Raw genomic sequence first — 22,969 nt, 5'->3', positions numbered from 1 at the left:
TTGAATCAAAGATTCGATAAATTTTTAGATTATAAAAAAAAATTAAAATATTTATCGGTGTATATCTTTTTATAGGGTTTATCTATAAATATTTCAGATAAAAGCTCTACTAAATGCTACCCTTCCCTAAATATTTTTGGTATTCTTCTAAATCTTATCAACAAAATCATTAGGTTTTCATAAAAGCTTGGAACGAGATTTTCGGTACCGCGTCCGCACGTCACAAGGTCTTTGGTATATAGGATCATGAGTGGTTTAAATACATTAATACAAAGTTGAGAATTAAAAAGAAATATAGACGACCAAATAAAAGGAGGCCATTTATATATATATATATATATATATATATAATCACAATAATATTAACCTGTGCTGTAAGCCCTGTACGGCTGTACCAAACATTGACTTCGTATTAGATTATGACTTAATCCATATTTGGAAAACCTAACTTTTTTCTCCCAAGAAAATAACTTTGCAAAACGGATATTAATGTGAAAACAATTAAAACTGTAAACACTGTAATTCTCTAAACCGGGAAAACAAGATTTATTTATGTATCTACGCACATCATATATTTCATAATTACGTTACCGGTGTAAATTTTATGTATACAAAACTAATCAACGGCCCATAAAACAAAATTGAAGACAACCAAATAATTAATTCACAGAGATAAACGTATAATACGTGTGTGTGTGTGTAAAGGTCAAAGTCAAAAAACCATCCTGCCAAGCTTCAACTTCAGATTTTCGTTCTCTGACGGAGTCAGATTCAAATCCAAACACAAAACCCTCTTACCGTTGCCTCCGCCGGATTTCTTCATCGTCACCGGCGATCCATGCAACGCCGTCGTGTCCTCTCCGGTCCTCCGGCCAACGCGATGCTTCCTCATGTGACCGCCCAAGGCTTGCCCCACCGCGAACTCCGCCCCGCAGATGGGGCAGTCATGCGTCGCCGGCTTCCTCGGCGACGGTGGTGCGTGACCGTCCATCCCCGCTGATCTCCGGTGGCTCGCACGGTGGCCGCCCAAGGCTTGGAAAGAGGGGAACGCCTTGTTGCACGTCTTGCATGTGAAGACGCGACCTCCTCCGACGTCGTCGTTTTGGTTCGACGTAGAGTTGGACAGAAGAATCAAGCAACTTGCCATATTGCCTATTATCTCCATCTCTTTCTCCGATTCCATGATTTCGTAAAGAGAAATTAAAACCAAAAAACGAAAATGAAATTGATGGCTTCTCTTGATCAGTTTCTCGAGTTTGGTCGTGTTTTATATACACAACGGAAAGCTTAGCTTATATGCTTTGACTTTTGGTACATGGAGCCATGGTGAAATTCCCTATTTGCCCTTTGCTTAATTATTGTTAAACAATCATTTTATTTTGTTTTATATATTGTATATTTTAATAATAAATGTCATTATGTTGACACTGATTGGGATCTCTCACACAGAAGAAACGCTGAGTTAGTATAAACTAAAGGATTGAAAATATGCCCCCACCGCCCAACATAATATGTCCTAATCAAATGAAACAAGTTTTGATCAATGCATTGTTTTCTTTTTTTTTTAATTAATTTCTTTTGACACATATCTATCTTACTTCGAGTTATCATAGCTTCATCATATATTTGTGTCATATTATTGTTAATCAAACATCTATTAATTGAAAATGATTCAGATACAGAAAGTCTTTTTTTGTATAAGTTACAGAAAGTTATTTATACATATAAAGAACCATATTATATGTGATGTCTACGATATGATTATACATAAAATAAGGGGGAAGTAGAATTACGAAATAGTGAGACAATGGGATGTTTAAACACGTTTATCGTATTTAGTAAGAAATCTCAAAACGCAGAAGAAACTGATCTTTTTACTACATAAACGGATTTGCGAAAACGTGGAAAATGTGATTATGGCATTCGCAAAGTCAATCCTCTCTACGTTTATCGCAATGAGACTATCATATTTTCTTCGATCCCAACTTACATTCTTCAAATTTAGTCTTTACTTAAATAGTGATTAATTAGATTCTGAGGTTGTAAACATTAGCTGGCTTACAGATATTATGGGATTAGCACAAGTAAATTATTTACATTGTATATATATATATATATATTCTGGTAATACAATCTTATAACGACGATTTTTTACCCAAAAAAAATCTTGTAACGATTTTATATTTAAATTTTGAGTCGCAGATAAAGAGATCCAAGATCGAACTGAGAATAATAATTCTTTATAAAAATATCAAAATTCTAAACAACTTTGGGAAAATTTAAAAAATTTACGTGATGTATGCAGTTGTTTAGTTTAATCACGTCGAGGCTCAACAATAGTAAATAAACCGAACACCGGAATAAGGGTATATTAGTAATTACGGAGGAGGTACGGACGATTTTTCATACCGTACCTAATGATGAGTCACGCTTACGTCACAGAGAAACCCAGAAAAATTATGATTGACGAGTCGCAACTCGTAAAGTCAGAAACTGAGTGTCTCTCATCAATCATCATTGCCCTCCCTCCCTCTCTCACGCGCTCTTTCTAGCGCGTGTCAATCTCCGATCGTAGTTAAAGTTAATGAAGGAAGCTTATTGTTGTATTTAAATTTGTTCATTTTATTTTCTAAAAAAATATTTTCATTATTACGACGCCCAATTTATTAATATTCACATAACCCTATTGTCTCATTGTTTCTTATCATCCTCATTCATTATTCCAACATTTTTTTTACCATTTCCACCTCACCCTAATAATCACCAATTAAATTTTATAACCCAAGTGAATATGAAACGCCGTATGGCTTTTATATGAAATATTTTTGTTGTTGAGAAAATGAAAAGCTTTGATAGTTGGAATAACCAGAAAAATAATTTTGTTCTGCAATGGAAACAGAAATTATTCGCACTTGGAGATTGACGATAGCATATGTAACATACACAAGTGTGAATGAGATTAATTAATGTGCACGCTATGATTTGCCGTCACGATTTTCATATCTAAAAATCAAAGATGATTGACATACATACATACATATATACATACATGCATGCATGCATACATACATACATACATACATACATACATACATACATACATACATACATACATACATACATACATACATACATACATACATACATACATACATACATACATACATACATACATACATACATACATACATACATACATACATACATACATACATACATACATACATACATACATACATACATACATACATACATACATACATACATACATACATACATACATACATACATACATACATACATACATACATACATACATACATACATACATACATACATACATACATACATACATACATACATACATACATACATACATGCATGCATGCATACATACATACATACATACATACATATACGTGTTAATTTTTACAAAAAAAAAAATCGTTTGACTTTGATTGTTTTCCCTATTCCGTCGTTTTCTTATTAAGGAAAGTTAGAGATATATTAATTGAAGAAGGGGAAATTATATACTAGTTTTTGTAATAATTGGGGAAAAAAGGGGGTCCGTACAATCGAAGTACAGAAAGTCTTGTTCGTGGCAACGTGTTAAATGACGATTGACTACATGAACCAAGCCAAGATTGACAAATGAAAACTATAACAATTTTATTTATTTTTTAAAAACAAAAGTTGGTGTGATATCAAAGCATAAAGCGATGACTCACGCCGTCCATGTAAATACATTAACTGCCGGTCTTTTCTCTGTAAAACGATAGTATCATCATTATCTTTTTACACACATATATATATATATATATATATATATATATATATCGTTATGTGTTATAGCCTTGATTAGTAGTATTTGTGTGGTGATTCATTTGTTGTTGTTGGAATTAGTCTTTCAGTCAAATCCCGCCTGACGAAGTGGAGGGTTTCGGAAGCTTCGGAATGATGCAGAAGGTTTGGAAACACGAAGGGACAAAAGGGTAATTTGTATGGTCGAATTTATGAGGGCAGGGTTAGAGTTTGTATTTTCGTTAGCTTTGCATTATGTGGTTTTTTCAAGCTCTCTTTTCTCTCTCTTGCGGCGAACATTTAGTTCCCGTGCTTTCCGGTGTCAGTTGACGGTATCCGGTGGTTTTTCCCGGATGTAACCCTAGCGATACACGCTATTTTCTCTTTCCGAAACGTAGGTCCGAGTTCCGGCTCGGTAATTGAACTCGTAAATTCGGTGTCGTCTCTCTTTTCGTTTTTATTTTTGGTTCAAACGAGTGAAATCGGTGAGAGATCGTAGTAGAAACCACGACGGTGTAAAGTTTATAAACAAGTTTGTACTCTTATAATTGATTTGTTAGTATTTTTTATCGGATAAATCTACTTTCCAATACGTCCTTTTTTATTTAAAAAAATAGCCCAACAATTCACAATTGAGACGATTGAGATTCTAAATTACACAATGAGAATACGAGTACGGTTAAGGAATATAATTTTGACATTGTTCGAAAATACTTTTGTTGCATAGTCCAAATTCAAATCCAAATATCATGAGACGGTTGAATTATCAAATTTAGCATCAAGTATCAATGAAATCGCTTTTCGTTCATTGAGGGGTGATGATTTCTGAATTTTCTATTTCTTTATTGGAGATAGCTATATATATAAATGGAAACTTAACGAAATCGAAGAATTTAGCAATTTCCCGAGAAAATTAAATTTCAACCGTTTGATGTGCCAAAAGGAAAGCGATTAACACTTGGCACTAATAATTGCATTAGAATTTGGATCCATTAATTATGGTTGGTGTGGTTGTTAATTTATATGTTAAAACGAGAATATATACGAAATCCACACAATTTTTATATGCACGATAAAATCATCCTATATATACATATGATTTCGTCGAGTTATTTTAACGGTTATTTCCTTCCGCGGCATATGTATGGACGTAAAATATGATATACAAAAATATTTTTTTAATTATATAATATGGTCGATTTGGGGTGAATAATCAGTAACTCTTCTTCATTTAACCCAATCAATCACATCAGATATACGTACGTATGATCGTATATATATACACGCACACACATATAATATGGTATTCGTAAAACGTATTTTCCCTATAAAAAAACCCTCAAATTTAAAACGATTCACGCAAAATTTGGCGTTTTTTTGGTTAAAGAATTTGGTGATTTATTTGACTTTAGTATATTAGGATCGGTTTAATTGGTTTAGGGTATTTAGATTTATATTTTCTATGTGTGCGTGTATGCATATATATATAAGTTTATATAGAAATATACATGTATAAATATGATGTATAATTAGAATTTTTTAGGAATTTAAACGGCAAAATAGTTGCATCAGAATTTCAAGTTAAATTAATTATGACGTAAATACATTGATATAGTGAATCTGGATCGCTATTTTAATATAAATTTGCAGTAACGGCAATTTGTATTAGAAATTCGATTTTTTTTATCTCAATAAATTGGAATTTCCAACTGTAACAACATTAATGTGAAATTTTTAACATTAAAACGAAGTCCATTTTTTTAAAAAAAAAACGACATGAAGAGAAATGATCGTATCATATTCCAATTTCAGTTTTTATATTGTTAATTAAAAAAAAAGTCGTTGTAATCGTTTTTTCTGTTATGGGCCATTAGTCTTGGGCTTTTAAATTCTTAATCAATGTTGGGCCAGAACGTACTAAATTTACAGCCCAATAACTGAATAAAAGAACGTTTTCTGTCCAACATTACACACCATTTCCGTAAAACATTTTCTCTGTTTAATTTTTCTGCGAATTGAATAAATTTTGTTTTCTTTTGTGCCACGAAAACATTTTTTCTGCTTATACGGAAAAATATGCTTATAATTCTGAATTATATATCGAACGATGCATCAATCTATTTATTTATCTTCTATTTATATGAGTTTGACTAAATTTTGGTCTCGAATTATGAGAAACCTAAAGTATCAATGGAAAACAAATTGCTATTATTTAATTACTCTCTTTTTTTTATTACCTTGAAAATAAAATTACAACCGTTTCTAGTCATAACTAACTTGAAATAACAAAATGTCACTTTTTGTCTTATAAAGCTAATCATTTTCCGAGTCTTTTTAAAAAATGTTCGGTCTTATTTTCATTAGATTATTACAGATTTTTAACTGAAACAACCACACCACTCACCAACATCATTACACCATTTGACTTTCTCCACATAAACACATTCGCTTTCTGTCTTCAATAATTATAACCATACCGATGTTGTTTTGAGTTTTTCTGACCACGAAATTGATGTAGAGTCGAGTAAATAAGGAGATCCATTGGGGTAAATTCTATTAAAATTCTTAAATTTATAAAAGGGTAAAAATTAATTTCTAAATTTTTTGCTTGATAAATTTATTCTCAAATTTGCAAAATGTATCATTATAATTCTCAAACGGGATTATGGGTCAAAGTCGTCAAGATTTGTTTTGGCACAATAATTAGCAAGTTTGAAAATTATAATTAATGTCATGTTTTGCAAACTAAAAATTATAATGACATATTTTGCAAGTTTAAAAATAAATTTATCAAACAAAAAATTTAGAAATTAGTTTTTCACTATTTTACTAATTTAATAATTTTAAGAGGATTTATCCCCTTAAATACGGTAATTTTATCAAATTTGTGAAGTTAATTTTTTAGAGTATCTTAATGTATATATATATCAAATTTGCTTTTGCCATGTAAATAAAAGTAGATAAGAGAAAAAAAGCACACCAAATAAAATATATATATATATATATATATATATATATATATATATAAAATCACCGAATTTGAATATTCGAAGGCGAGTCGTCGGTTGAAAAGCACATTAGGAAAAAGTAATAGAAGAGCATATGATTATGTTACGTATTAACGCGTTTTTACAGCTTAAACCCAATTACTAGTACGAAACTTTATACTACTCCTTCACGTGGACTTTTTTCACCTAAATCATGCATGCAGACAAACGCTCTTATTTATATATATATATATATATATATATATATATATATACATTACTTCATGAAATAGAAGTTCATATAATATGCATGCATGCATATACATATATATATATATATATATATTCGTTCTCGAATTAAATAAAAACTTTTAATCGATCCAATTGAAATTTTGCATCCTTTTTTTTTATTTCTCATAAATATTACCCTGATTTTGTTCCGTCATATGGAATTTTATATACAATAGTACGACTGAAAAAGAAAACTGATGTTACGTTTTTTTCTTCTAGGAAAAATTTCTCTTAGTAAAATCAAAACGGTGTTTGGAGCTCTCTGATTGGTTGGTTCGCGTTCACTTTAGTTTTAGAATTTAATATTAAAAAAAGATATTAATATATCATTTAATATTTATGTTAATTTCAGTAAATTTTAGGGTATTAGTAATTTTTTTCTCAAATGGTATTTTAAAAACAAAAAAAAAAATCCCATCAATTTTTTCATGACATATTTAAAAAAATGTTAATTAACTTCCATCAATTTTCGTCGCGGCATTTAAAAAAGCGGAATCAAATGTACATTACTACACAAGAATTTACTCATTTAGCTATCCAAGACCGCCACGTGGCAAATTAATTATTCTAAGCGTTTCCACATTATGAGGTTCGACGGGTAAAGTCGTTACTCGTTGAAGGGAACTAGTGAAAAGGGGAAAGCGGTCTCAACTTTTTTGGACAAATTCCTCATCGTGATTCCGATATAATTACAATAATAACCCTACAATGGGTATTAATGGCCACAAATTTTCACCATAATAAAAATTATCAAAATACTAATCTCCTAGAGCACATATACAAATAAAAATTTTACACACACACACACACACACGTATATATATATATGTGTGTGTGTGTTTATATGAGTGACTATACATCATGTTGAATACAAATAACTAAAATCATATATTAGTTCAAGATTTGTAAGAAACTGGATTTACATGATATATGATGCAATAGAATCTCAAATATATATCCACAAGAGCGCGTGCACACATATAATACTATTATATATACATATTTATTTACCGTAATAGTGTTTATATTGATCTCGAGGAGATTTTGCAAGCTAAATATATATATTTTAATGAGCAGTAGACATCAATGCAACTGTTGGAGAAAAGGGCCAATCGATAACGTTTTATTTAATGAGAACCGAGTGTTTAAGCAAAGAGATTAAAGAATAATTATCACAAAATCATATGCTAATGAGATTAAGCAACCTCCTGATACATTGAACTGACAGAAAGACAACCCGCTCTAAAATCCGCCGGTTTTGTCTTAAACCACATGTTTACAAAATTTAATTATTGATTTTGTCTCTTTCCATACGCACGACGATTTTATTATATATACAAAAACACGCAGACACCTCACAAGCATGTACGTACGTATGTATGTAGATATGTATACGCATATGTATGTATGTATGTATGTATGTATGTATGTATGGATGGATGGATGGATGGATGGATGGATGCCATTTGTTTGCATATAGCATTATAATTATTAATACATCATTTCCTATGTGAACATTGGTTGTTATGTCAATCTATTGGATATTACTATTTAATATCATGGAATACAATATATAACACTCAAATTTAATAAAAACTTTGGTTTATACAATATGGTCGGATGCGTCTAGTTTAACAATTGAATAAAAGCGTGCTCATCAATAATAGAATTAGGCAATCTAAGGACTTTGATCATTTGTGGGCATATGATTATCTAAGTTTTTGTACGTTTCCCATTTTCAGTGTGTGTGTATATATATATATATATATATGGGATTATTTTATTTTACAATCAAATTAATTTTAAGGAAAATAGAAAAATGGTGATGAGAATGGGTGTGAAAACTCCTCGTACAGGGCAAGTAGACAGCCATCCGTGTGTTTTTTTTTTTGTAACGAGTGCGCATCCGTTGTTGTCTTTCTGCATTATTGTTTTTTTTATGCATTATTGTTATTCCTTTGCCACGTTCTTGATTTGTCCTTTTTCGTATCACTGATGATATAATTCGTGTTTTTGTGTGTTTATATATTATTATCTGTATCTAAATAAGTATATAACAACAGTATTTTTATGAAAATACCAATAAAAAGCCAAGGGTGGTTGCCTCAACCGGTAAGTGGGTATGCGCAAAGAGTGCTCCATCCAGGTTTGAACCCACAATTGACAAATCACATATTATAAAAAAAATAACAATAAAAAAACAAATACAAAAATAGCACAGAAAAATTGACGTGCCGACATAAATGGCCGATAGTATCATGTTTTTTTTTAAGAATGTGAAAATGAAGACCATTAATAAATTGAATATAGAAAAAAAATAACATGAAAATTGAACTATGTATATTTATTTAGATATAGCTAGAATTTAGCATAAAAGGGCCATTTAAATTTGCTTCAATTAATTTTCAAAGTTAATTTTTATAAAATCTTGTTTGTATTTATTATATCATATTAATATTTATAAACAACGATGGAAATATCTATTAAAAATGTCACAAATTCTACACTAAAATATACTCCCTCCACGTTTAAAATTTCTACACACAAATTAAAAAATATTATTTTAACCAAAATACTTTCATTTATTGCATAGATAATTGTTATTTCTAAATATATAGAATATTTAAATATTATTAATTAAGGATAAATTTGAAAAAAATATTTAAAATTATATTGAAAATTGGAAAACGTAATTTATTTTGAAATAAAAAATTTGTTCTAAAACGTCATCTATAATGAAACGGAGCAAGTATATAGTAAATCTATTCCTTAGATTTTGGAAATATTGTGCATAGAAATAGATCGAACTCAGGCAACATGGTGAGATGACAATTACTTTGTTCATGGGACTTTTTGTTTAACTTGGTTTCATTGGGTTTGGTGTTACTGACAATTGAAAATCTAATCTTTATATTATATAAAAAAGAATCATTTGTATGGATGTCGTGAATTAATTAGGTAAATTTTGGAGGATTGTGAAATGGAAAGTAAATATTTGTAATTAATTTCGGAGTTTATTCGTAATATAATTTGGATATCTTATAGGATAAATATTTCCGAAGATATATAACTCTATCTCAAGGATGACGGAACCCATGTGGCCATTAAGAGAATTTTAAAAAATAAAACCTTTGTACTTAGTGGACACGGTTAAATATAAAATTAAATACTAATTAGTAATTAACAATTAAAACAAACTATTTATTATGGAGTTGGTGTTCAGTTTTCTCGGGCAGTTCGTCAGGGAAATCTATTACTCCCTCGGTTAGATATTATATAATAAACCGCATTTTGTCTTAAATATATAAATATAGAAGAAATAATAAATAAATTTAAATTCTTTAGAATTTTCAATTGTATGCACGAATTAACTTTATCCCTAGCTTGATAATGGATGAAATTGTGTTTTCATCGTTCTACTCGTAAAAACTCAATGAAGTTTACGTGTTTAATGACGATCGAAAATCCGTCGTTATTGTTATGGTATGTTTTTTAAATATGGAAAATAACATCCCTGTGATATATATATATATATATATATATATAGAGAGAGAGAGAGAGAGAGAGAGAGAGAGAAGTGTATAGAATTTGTATCAATATCATAGGATAATAATAATAATAATAATAATAATAATAATAATAATAATAATAATAATAATAATAATGAACCATAAATGTGAATAATCTCAACGTATCATGTATGATCGATAAGTTCCCGCCATAAGAAATTTTTGGTTTAGTTTCCTTGATTATTATGAAAGAAATAGATTGTTTGGTCCAACAATAGAAACTAGTATATACGATTTACGGTAATTAAAATCATTAATTATAAATAGGCAATTAATGACAAAAAGCTAATTAATATTTTAAAAGAAATGTTGGAACTTGCTAAGTTGAAATTTCATGACTTTGGAAATTTCCTTTTTTTTAAAATACGATAAAATATCTATTTTTTTACTAATAAATGTTAAATCATTGATATATTTTATATATATCTATATACATTTAGTTGAGTCAAGAAACATTTCATGAAAGATACAAAACATATTGGAAAAGGTAGATGTTACTATTGAATTATCGAATTTATACCGAAGGAAAGTATTGACCATGAGTATATATAAACCGTTCTAATAAAAACATTCATATACAAATTGTAACACAATTCATATCCCATCTACTATCATGTTTTTGTTCTAACTCAAAAATTTCTATACTTACATTGAGAGTTTGGAATTAAAAATTTTATGAATGTATTAATATAAAAGAGAGAGGACGAATCGTGAAAGCTTCTCATATATAATTTCTTTGGCACGAAAGATGATTTATTAATACATATATATATATATATATATAATAAATCATATAGAAGATAATAAAAAAACGCAAATTATGTTAAGCAAGAGACAAGGGGCCCTGATAAAGTGGGAGGGATTTTGGAAAGAAAGCTCAGTGTTACTCTCCGAGAGAAAGACAAATATGGAATATCTTAAACAATTTCCTCAATATCTAAAAAAAAAAACGAAAACCAATTATTTCCAATTTATAATGCTTTTATTTTTCATTTTCAGTGACATCGACCACCCTTTTGCCCCCCTCTTCGTATTATGGCTTTTTTCCCCTGCAACCTCCCTCCCTCCCTCTCTCTCTCTCTCTCTCTCTCTCTTAAGGAACAAGGAAAGAAAAAGAGACAAAAATGGAGGAAATGGGTTCTATATGGTTTTACCAAGAGGTGGGTATTCTCTATCTGCAATTCTAATTACGATTCCTCAATTTTTTTTTACCAGATTTCTGGATTTCCACGAGTATTATTATGTTCATTTCTTGCGGCTTTTATGTATACTTAGTTAAAATTATTGCATCTTTCTGTGTCTGTGTGTGTATTTATGTATTTCAACAATTTGCTGCGTTCCTTTCATACAAGAAAAAAAAAATTCTGGGTTTTCAGATTCTGCTTCATCCTAAAATTTAAGGATTTTTCGATTTTTTAGAATATATATATATATTCTTTGACATCTACGGCTTTCATGAATTTTGTCTCTGCGAATTTTTTAGAAACTAGGATTTTTGTTTCTGCGAGGTTACGAGATTTCACATTATTAAAATGGAATTTTCTTTGACATGTAAGGATTTATGTTTTTTTTTTTAAAAAAAAAGCATTTTTCACCAAAAGAAGAACACCGTTAGTCTTCGTTCTTCTAGTATTATCTTTTAATCAAAATCTTATTCACTTGCTTTTTATATATTTAATAATCCTAACCAGGTTTTATTTATATAATAATAATAATTATTATTATTTGTCCCATATTAATACAAGATTCGTGACATACACATGGGGCCTATTACTTACACTGTGGGAGACGTAGATTTCTTCCCTTCTTTCAATATCCAACAAGAAATATATGACCAATTCAAACATTCCTGTCATTGCCCTCAAATCTAAAGATCTGATTCGATACGCTTTCGATTTTTTTTTTGGATTTCATTAAACAGAGCATCGATGAAATGAGACAAAAGCTTCAGTACACTTCGTTTGAACTAGAGGCTCTGAAAGCGAAAGCTGACGACGAGACAAGACTTCACAACGAAGAAGTGAAGAACCTTCTTCATCTCCTCAAGCTCGCCTGCCAGGAGAGAGACGAGGCGAAGGATCAGTTGCAGAGGATCTTCAAGAAACAGAGCATGTCCAGTCAAGACACGATCAAACACAACGCTGTCCTTGTCATGCCTCAGAACCCCAAGGCGAACTCGAGCATCACCGAGTCGAACAGCCTCTCGCACGGTTCTTCACCCGTCGACTCGTTCTTCGAACCGGTCACTTCCCCTGAGTTCTCCAACTTCAACAACGCAACCGACCCGGCTCACGGTTTCGGATTCGGGAACCGACCCGCTAACCGGAACTGCAATTCTCAGAGACCCTTTTCCTATGTTCCTCCCTCGACGGTTAAGATCGATCCGGTCGATGCTCTGATCGATGAGATGGTGAAAGGGAAGGATCTGCCGGTGAAGGGGAAGCTTCTGCAGACTGTGATGCAATCAGGACCGTTGCTTCAGACTCTGATGGTGGCGGGCCCTCTTCCACGGTGGCGAAACCCTCCGCCACTGCAGCAGACATTCAGAGTTCCTCCGATCTCGAACTCGTACGAGGTTTCAAGAGGGTGTTCCAGTTCGCAAATGTGTTTGAAGTCGTTGTCGATGCTCAACTTCAGAGGCTACTCTGTTTCAGGCCTCGCCCCTGAAATCCAGGTTGCCAAGCGGCAGAGATTTCATTAGCGGTGATCTTGTAAAGATTAATTTAAAAAGGTTTCTTGGTTAGGAGCGGTCTATATTGGACTATAACGTTTTCGGTTTTGGATTGAGATATTCATTTTTCGATCTTTATGATACATATATAAATGATTCTCATGTCCTGATGGATCACGATGCTCCTACGGACGATCATGTATGATTTACATGTTCCACCTGAAAAATATTAGGTTTCGGTTTAAATTTGTAGGTTTGAAAAAATTCGAGCTTTTGGATTGGGTTCGTATCGGATTTCACTTGTAGACAAGTGAAATATCAAACTGATCGCACCGACCTGGGCTCGAACCCGAATTCTATGGGGTTGGACTTTGGACTTGGTTCTATAAGCCCGAATTTCTCGGATCGAGAGTGGACTCAGGCCAGACCGACCCGGTTCCCGTTTGACATCTTACAAGTTACTTTGAAATTGAAATTTTGACTTGATCCAATCATGGAGGTGACAAGAAATAATCTTGTTCGTGGCTGAAGTTGGAGACGGAAGTTTCGGACAAGGGATGAGTTGATTAAGTCAATAGACTTGTTCAACAGTCGAGTAACCATTTCCTGATTTTTCTGCATTTTTGTTGTTCTTCAGTTGTTATTGCACGATCTTTCTTTTGCTCTGTACTTTTCTATTTAAGGGACAAGTAAAGTTCAATAAAGATATGCTTTTCCCAAAACCCAGATTCAAAGAAGTTTCGATGCTCTGTTTTATGTGTTGATAAACAGAGTACTGGAACTCAGTTCTTTTTTCTACACTTGGTATCAGAGCACGGTTCGCCGTGAATGCCGAAGTGCATGTCTCGCGAAGAATCTTCAAGCAGTGCTGTCCGTGATCAGGACACCACCCGGACGACGCATGTCGAAGCAGGATTTCAAGGAAAGGAGGGGGGTATTTCAATTCAGTACCCCATGCTAACGAAGACGAATTACGCAGTATGGGCCATGAAGATGCAGATCAACATGAGGGCCCAAGGTGTGTGGGACACGGTCGAATCCGAGGGACCAGTTGACGCAAGGAGAGACAACATGGCACTAGCAGCAATCTGTCAAAGTATTAGCGAGGAGACATTCTTGCAGATTGGTATCAAGAAGACAGCTAAAGAAGCTTGGGAAGCTCTGAGAACTCTCCATCTCGGTGTTGAGAGAGTGATGGAGGTTAGAGCACAGGCTTTGCGATGGGAATTAGAAGGATTCAAGATGGCAGAGAACGAGGGGATAGACGAGTATGCTGGAAGAATCTCCACGATCGTAACCAAACTAAGGTCAGTGGGGGAGAAAGTCGAAGAAGTCTACGTGGTCAAGAAAATTTTGAGGTCGGTGTTGCCGAAATTTATTCCAGTGACATCGTCATTTGAGAATTTTGGAGACCTGAAGAACTTAAGCGTTGAAGAAATAACAGGAGCTCTCAAAGCTCACGAAGAGCGATTGAAGAGTTTCGAAAGCAATGGAGATGATCATGTTCTTCTGACTCGAGGAAGTCTGAAGGCAAAAGAAGGAGTAAGTAGCTCAACCGAAAGACGCACTCAAGGAACATTTAGAGGAAGAGGTCGGAATTGGGGATGGATGAATAACCGCGGCAGAGGACGCGGTAATTTTGGAAGAGGTCGAAACTTCGACATCTCAAGGATACGTTGTTACAACTGTAACGAGCTTGGGCATTATGCAGCCGACTGTGAGTTGAGAAGAGAAGATGATGAACAGGTTCATATAACAGAGCAGAAAGAAGATGAACCTGCGTTATTGATGATGGAAATGTGCGAGTTGGTTCACACAACAGATGAGAGTGACAGCAAAGTGTTGCTGAATGAGGAAAAAGGTGTGGAGCAGAGGAAGAACCAAACAACTGAGACGGTTTGGTATTATGATACAGGGGCCAGTAACCACATGACTGGAACCAAAGAAGCTTTCACGAGTTTGGATGAAAGCGTGAGGGGGAATGTCAGATTTGGAGATGGTACAATGATTGAAGTCAAAGGGAGAGGAGCTGTTACTTTCAGATGCAAGAATCATGAACAACTAAGGATGGAGAACGTCTACTATATTCCCAGGTTAAAGACCAACATCATCAGCCTCGGGCAACTAGATGAGTCAGGAGCAAAGATCGTAGTCGAAGGTGGACTGATGAAAGTGTTCGATGCAAAGGGAAAGTTGGTCGCCAAAATCCCGAAGTCAAAGGGAGAGGAGCTGTTACTTTCAGATGCAAGAATCATGAACAACTAAGGATGGAGAACGTCTACTATATTCCCAGGTTAAAGACCAACATCATCAGCCTCGGGCAACTAGATGAGTCAGGAGCAAAGATCGTAGTCGAAGGTGGACTGATGAAAGTGTTCGATGCAAAGGGAAAGTTGGTCGCCAAAATCCCGAGGGTACCAAATCGCTTGTATACCATTACGATACTACAAGAACAATCTTGTCTGGTGATAGAGAAAAGTGCAGAAGCGTGGACGTGGCATGAAAGGTATGGACATTTGAATTTTTCAGCTCTGAATGAAATGGGAAGAAGTAAAATGGCCAAGGGATTACCTGAAATCAAGCAATCAGAGGGAAGCTGCGATGGTTGTCTAATGGGAAAGCAACACCGTCATAGTTTTCCTAAAGCAACCATGTTCAGAGCCAGCAAACCATTGGAATTGGTACACGGAGACATATGCGGGCCTATAACTCCGACAACACCTGGTGGAAACAGGTACTTCCTACTTCTTGTCGATGACTACAGTAGGTTTATGTGGATCGAAATGCTGAAAAATAAAAGTGATGCCCTTGAGAGTTTTAAGAAGATAAGATTAGTTGTGGAAGGACAATCTGAAAGAAAGATTAAGATGCTGAGGACTGATAGAGGAGGCGAGTTTACTTCTGGTGCGTTCAATAGCTTCTGCGAAACTCAGGGAATACTCAGACAACTCACTGCCCCGTACTCGCCGCAACAGAACGGCGTGGTGGAGAGACGAAATCAGACGGTGGTCGAAATGATCAGATGCCTATTACAGAGCAGAGCAGTACCTGAGCATTATTGGGGAGAAGCGGCAAAAACGGCAGTATATATACTGAACCGATCACTCACTGCGAGCGTGAAAGGCAAAACACCTTACGAAGCCTGGTTTGGAAAACCTCCAAACGTGTTTCATTTCAGGGTCTTTGGTTGCATTGGGTATGCAAAGACGGTTGGAACACATCTCAAAAAGTTGGATGACAGGAGCATGAAGCTGGTGATGCTGGGATATGAGCCAGGAACCAAGGCTTACAGATTGTTGAATCCCGAAAACAATCGAATAGTGGTGAGCAGAGATGTGGTGTTCAGGGAAAATGAGAGTTGGGATTGGAAAAGCAAGGAAGCAGAATCACATACAGCAACAGGTGCACGTGTAACTATAACAGGACATCAAGAACTAGATGTTCCTACTCTTACACCGCCCACGACACCTGTTGCTCCGGTGACAGAAGTACAGAGGAGCAGTCACTCAGGAGAGAGCAGCGATAGTAGCGTCATGAGACCAAGAGGATACAAATCACTGCAGGAGTTGTACGATACAACTCATGAAACTGAACTTGGAGAGAACTTGTATCTGCTGTCAATCGAAGAACCAACCTCGTTCGACGAAGCTGCAGGGAACGAAAACTCGAAGCAGGCAATGGTCGAAGAAATTGAATCCATAAACCGGAACAGAACATGGGAGCTGACGGATCTGCCGGAAGGACACCGTGCAATCGGATTAAAGTGGGTTTTTAAACTGAAGAAAAACCCAGAAGGAGAGGTGATAAAGCATAAAGCAAGATTAGTGGCAAGGGGATATGTACAGAAACTCGGAATTGACTATGAAGAAGTATTCGCACCAGTTGCCAGATTGGAGACAGTGAGATTACTACTGGCATTTGCAGCACAGATGGGATGGAAAGTCCATCATATGGAGTTGGAAGAAGAGGTGTATGTTCAACAAACAATCGGATTCGAGGTGAAAGGAAATGAAAACAAAGTGCTGAGACTGAGGAAAGCTCTGTATGGACTCAAGCAGGCACCTAGAGCTTGGAATCAGAAACTTGATCAGAGCTTAAGGGAGATTGGATTCGAGAGGTGTCATTTGGAGCCTGCCGTGTACAAGAGACAGGATGAAGAAGATGTCCAAATCGTAGGTGTATATGTTGATGACCTGATAATCCTGGGATCGAAAGCGGGCAGCATAAAGGAATTCAAGAATCAGATGCAGAAGCTGTTCGAAATGAGTGACCTCGGTTTTCTCAGTTATTACTTGGGGATCGAAGTGAGTCAGGAACCTGAAAGTATAACTCTGAAGCAAACAGGATATGCAGAAAGGGTTCTTGAGAAACTGGGTATGGCGGATTGTAAGCCTTGCCGAGTTCCTATGGATTCCAGAGTGAAGCTGAGCAGAGAAGATGATAGCCCTCTGACATATGCAACTTTATACAGAAGCACGATTGGAAGCTTAAGGTATCTGGTTCATACTCGCCCAGATATTGCTTTCTCTGTTGGTGTTGTGAGCAGGTTCATGGAAGCACCAACAATCAAGCATTTAGGAGCAGTGAAACAGATCCTTCGATATATCAGAGGAACGCTCAATTATGGATGCAAATACACACGAGAAGATGGAGAAGCAAGTTTAGTTGGTTTCTGTGACAGTGATTTGGCGGGAGACGTTGATGATCGGAAAAGTACAACGGGAGTAATTTATTTTCTTGGGAGCAGTCCTGTCACTTGGTTGTCACAGAAACAGAAGGTTGTAGCTTTGTCCTCCTGCGAAGCTGAGTATGTGGCTACAACGGCAGGAGCATGTCAGGGCATATGGCTGGAGAGATTGCTGTTCGAGATCAGGGGACATCAGGAACGGAAAGTGACGCTCAAGGTGGATAACAAGTCTGCAATAGCGCTCGCCAAAAATCCTGTTTATCACAGTAGGAGTAAGCATATTGAAGTGAAATATCACTTCATACGTGACTGCGTTCAGAAAGGAGAGATCGATTTAGAGTATGTGAAGACGGAAGAGCAAGTTGCCGATTTGTTAACCAAACCGCTGCCTCGGGACAGGCTGGAAGAGTTGCGTCATGCAATTGGGATCAGAAACCTGAGGTCGAGGGAACAAGATTAAAGGGGAGAATGACAAGAAATAATCTTGTTCGTGGCTGAAGTTGGAGACGGAAGTTTCGGACAAGGGATGAGTTGATTAAGTCAATAGACTTGTTCAACAGTCGAGTAACCATTTCCTGATTTTTCTGCATTTTTGTTGTTCTTCAGTTGTTATTGCACGATCTTTCTTTTGCTCTGTACTTTTCTATTTAAGGGACAAGTAAAGTTCAATAAAGATATGCTTTTCCCAAAACCCAGATTCAAAGAAGTTTCGATGCTCTGTTTTATGTGTTGATAAACAGAGTACTGGAACTCAGTTCTTTTTTCTACAGGAGGAGGAATAGCGAAAACGAATGGAAAACAGTGACACATACCGGTTTAAAAAAAAGAAGCCTAAAACCAAGACAAGGGGACTAAAGTCACAAGAATATCTGAAACTGTAACAGGAAAACGAAATCGAACCGACATGTCTTTCAGTATAGAGACATGCACGTTTGAAGGATACATCTTCCAGGGTTTTCGCCTCTTTACGTGTTCTTGATTCCGTAACAAGAAGGGATTAGTCAGATGGGATGTATAGACGCAGAATGAATATGGCGTGTGCCTAACTTAAACGATACGAGGAGGATCAAATGTAGAACTAGAAATGTGGAGACAGAGAACTTGGTCGTGTTTCAGATACGATCAAGACAGAGACACTGCATGCATGCATGCACATGCATACATGCTAAATTGGTATTTGCACATGCGATGGTTGAAGTTAGGCATAAAAACATGTTATGGGTTTTCAGTATATGAACAAAGAACCTTTTGAAACGGGTAATTTCTATTATGTCGTAATCGGATAGGAATCTCCGGAACGTGGTGTTGTTATTTTCTCAAGCACTGTTTATATCTATGTTTTTGGTCAAACGCTGGCCCACTGGATTAGGATTAGACTGAGATTATACTGGGGAATTTATTATTTTTTTAAAAAAATTATTGATAGCGTGGTACAATACATGTGAGGATGGTTTTAAAACGCTGCTCTTGATAGTTATGTATATTCCCCTAACCTTGATTCATATATAATTTCATATCAGCCGTAAACAAACTAAGTTAACTTTGACTAATGGAGTTTTTCTTTTTCTCTCCGGGATTAATTTATCAAACAAAATCTGGATAGATAGACCACATCTCATGGAAAATATTAACTAACCATCCCAATCTACGGTTATAACTATTAAATTAATGTAATAATCATCCAATGATAAGATCAAACAAGCACCGAAGTTTAAAAAAATTGAAAAAAATGATATTAGCTAAAGTAACCAAAGTGGCTGTAGTTTAGTGGTTAGAATTCCACGTTGTGGCCGTGGAGACCTGGGCTCGAATCCCAGCAGCCACAGTTTTTCTTTTTGTTTATAATTAATTTTAAAAACGGGCCTTTGGCGGCCTTGTTTTCTTAGAATTTTTAAGTTTTATTACAGTGAGATGGGCCTGTGTTAAGGCTTTTCGATATTAAAAATTAAAAAAAAATCATACGAAATAGTTTTAGATTTCAATTCAATTATTTAATTTACTTATAACAAAAAGGTAAAATACTCTCTTCTAGATTTTGGAAAGCAACAAACTAAAATTTTTTATGATTTTGTTTACTTCTAAAATCTGTTGCGAATAATTTGTGTCGTGGAAAAGATAAACCAATCTGTTTAAATGCGATCATCTTTTAATGCAACTTGTACAGTCATCTTTTATATATATAAAAAAATAATCTATATTGGTATTTTACAGATAATCATGTGTGAGTCGTATATTTTAAAAACGGATAATATTATCGATATTCTATTCTGTCCTTTATCCACCAACTTCTTTTCCATAATTATCATCCACATACTTAATTTTAACATGGTTATCTTTACAGAAATATATAAGATCCGTATTTCGCTCCAATTACAGATCATTATCCCTTGAATTTATTTGAGCCTATTACACGTATTTGTTTTCAATTTATTTATTTAATGTGTGTAATTCGTGATGCTATAATATTTAACCATCGAACGCTTATCTTTCTGTAAACATATCATCCCTTAATCTTGAATAAATTAAAAAATAATAATATTATGGGGAGAACCAAACGGAAATTAAATAATTAAAGGGTACGTATATGAATATCATTCCAACCGTGTAACGTAATAATCATTAACATATCATTATAAAAAATTATACAATAATGCCGGACCATCAATTTATTAAAGAAGGCACCACCGACGTGGCGAATTTATTTTTTGTTAATTTTTTTTTGGACGTGGTGGATGATAGAGATATGCTAATATCTCCAATTATGAATAGAAAGATTATTTTCCCAAACACTATCAGTGGATTAGTTTAAAAGCACCAGTCCTCCAGTTATGAACTGATTAATTAAGAGAAATATTAATTAATCGAATTAATTACATTCTTATCCCCCAAGTAAAAATCCCGATGAATCATAATCAATCTTTTACCCTTTCCGAATCTCTCGATCTGGTAACGCTTATCTCCGTACACCTTCTCTCTATATAAATAACGCAAACGCAGGGCCTCGCCACACATCGACGATCATCGTCTTAGCAAATACCAAATATTTTCTCTCTGCTTTCTGTTTGGTTCTCGATAAAGTTTTGAAACAATGGAGTTGGATCTTTCACCGAAATTGGCGAAGAAGATGTACGGAGGAGAGGGCGGATCGTACTTCTCGTGGTGCCCGGAGGAGCTTCCGATGCTCCGTGAGGGCAACATTGGCGCCGCCAAGCTCGATCTCGAGAAGTACGGATTCGCTCTTCCTCGTTACTCCGATTCCTCCAAAGTCGCTTATGTTCTTCAAGGTCAGATCTTTTCTTTTTCTTTTTCCGATTTTGTTCTTGTGCTTTTGTGAACTTTATTGTGCTTTTGTGCGTTTTTGTCTTCTGGGTTTTGATCCTTGTGATTTATCCGTACGTTGATCCATGTGACACGTTCTCTGTTAGGGGCTTCATGTTATTTGCGGGCTAATCATCGTAGTTTTGCTACAAGTTTGGAACTTTGTTTGATTCTCTTTTGATTTCTCGCCCTGCACACTGGGATAAGCAATTGAACGTCTTTCCTGAGATCAGACCGCCTATCAGATCTGATTGTTTCATGATCCATAACCAGAAATCTCCTCTTGCTTCCGTACAATGCGTTAATGAGATTTCGTTGGATCACGGGTTCTTTATACATGCTTTTGACTCGTAGTTACTTGGTGAAGATTCTCGCTTCATCATGGGTTCTTTGTTGAGAAAAAAGGTTACCCCTAAATTCTGACTCTCTCTTGGATCAAGTTCAGGTGCGGGGACAGCGGGGATAGTCCTGCCTGAGAAGGAGGAAAAAGTGATCGCCATCAAGAAGGGAGATGCCATTGCTCTTCCCTTTGGCGTGGTCACATGGTGGTTCAACAGCGAAGACACTGATCTAGTCGTGCTCTTCCTCGGAGAGACCCACAAGGGCCACAAAGCTGGACAGTTCACCGACTTCTACCTCACCGGATCTAATGGCATCTTCACTGGCTTCTCTCCTGAGTTCGTTGGCAGGGCCTGGGACCTTGACGAGAACACTGTCAAGACCCTCGTTGGCTCTCAGACCGGTAAGGGCATTGTGAAGCTTGACGCTGGGTTCAAGATGCCACAGCCCAAGGACGAAGACCGTAATGGCTTTGTCTTGAACTGCTTGGAGGCACCTCTTGATGTGGACATCAAGAACGGAGGCAGGGTCGTGGTCTTGAACACGAAGAACCTCCCATTGGTCGGCGAGGTTGGGTTTGGAGCTGATCTTGTCCAGATTGACGGTCACTCCATGTGTTCTCCTGGCTTCTCCTGTGACTCAGCCCTTCAGGTCACGTACATTGTGGGTGGTAGCGGTCGTGTCCAGGTCGTCGGGGCCGATGGCAAGAGGGTCCTCGAGACACATGTAAAGGCTGGCGCTTTGTTCATTGTCCCGAGGTTCTTCGTTGTTTCGAAGATCGCTGATTCTGATGGCATGTCCTGGTTCTCCATTGTCACCACCCCCGAGTAAAAAAAAACCTCATCCTCCTCCTTTTCTCTTGCTTTCAAAGTTCGAATCTTTCGAATCGGAATGCGTGTTTTTGTGCTAAAGTTTGCAACTTTTTTTTGGCAGCCCGATATTCACCCACTTGGCAGGAAGGACATCAGTGTGGAAGGCGTTGTCGCCGGAGGTTTTGCAGGCGGCGTTCAAGGTGGCGCCGGAAGTTGAGAATGCGTTCCGTTCCAAGAGAACCTCCGATGCCATTTTCTTCCCTCCCAACTAAAACAAGAAGAGGAAGAAGAAGAAGAAGAAGCACACGGCCTGTTTTTTTTTAATCTTTTGTTTTTTATTTTTAGATTAAGAGCATTAAAGGATTTGTTTTTTTTTTTTGTGAATTTTCGTGTTTTTCCATACATGGTTTTTTGTGGGCCGGTGCTTGTTCCTTACTGCGTTGGATACAAATAAATAAGATAGTTTTTGTTTAGAATTGGAAGATCTTTTGGAG

The 22,969-nt window shown here is 35.6% G+C and overlaps 3 protein-coding genes and 1 non-coding gene across 4 annotated transcripts; 3 read left to right on the top strand and 1 right to left on the bottom strand.

Moving 5' to 3' along the window:
• Positions 1 to 390: 390 nt before the first annotated feature.
• Positions 391 to 1,232, bottom strand: LOC104800644 (zinc finger protein ZAT12-like). Its single transcript, XM_010523514.1, has one exon. It carries the CDS (start codon positions 1,181 to 1,183, stop codon positions 713 to 715), a length of 471 nt encoding a protein of 156 aa, XP_010521816.1. The 5' UTR covers positions 1,184 to 1,232; the 3' UTR covers positions 391 to 712.
• Positions 1,233 to 11,723: 10,491 nt separating this feature from the next.
• On the top strand, positions 11,724 to 13,475 carry LOC104800642. The gene is made up of 2 exons (XM_010523513.2): positions 11,724 to 11,808; positions 12,570 to 13,475. The coding sequence occupies exons 1-2, from the start codon at positions 11,773 to 11,775 to the stop codon at positions 13,347 to 13,349; spliced, it is 816 nt and encodes a 271-aa protein (XP_010521815.1). The 5' UTR covers positions 11,724 to 11,772; the 3' UTR covers positions 13,350 to 13,475.
• Positions 13,476 to 19,759: 6,284 nt separating this feature from the next.
• Positions 19,760 to 19,831, top strand: TRNAH-GUG. Its single transcript has one exon. It is a non-coding gene; the product is annotated as a tRNA-His (tRNA).
• Positions 19,832 to 21,007: 1,176 nt separating this feature from the next.
• Positions 21,008 to 22,968, top strand: LOC104800641 (glutelin type-B 5). The gene is made up of 3 exons (XM_010523512.1): positions 21,008 to 21,290; positions 21,770 to 22,490; positions 22,597 to 22,968. The coding sequence occupies exons 1-3, from the start codon at positions 21,095 to 21,097 to the stop codon at positions 22,745 to 22,747; spliced, it is 1,068 nt and encodes a 355-aa protein (XP_010521814.1). The 5' UTR covers positions 21,008 to 21,094; the 3' UTR covers positions 22,748 to 22,968.
• Position 22,969: the final 1 nt, after the last annotated feature.

This window comes from Tarenaya hassleriana, unplaced genomic scaffold, assembly GCF_000463585.1.
Source record: "Tarenaya hassleriana unplaced genomic scaffold, ASM46358v1 Cleome7, whole genome shotgun sequence".
Classification (NCBI taxonomy): Eukaryota; Viridiplantae; Streptophyta; class Magnoliopsida; order Brassicales; family Cleomaceae; genus Tarenaya; species Tarenaya hassleriana.
The sequence above is the reverse complement of the archived record's forward strand: the minus strand, read 5'-3'. Positions and strand labels throughout refer to the sequence as shown.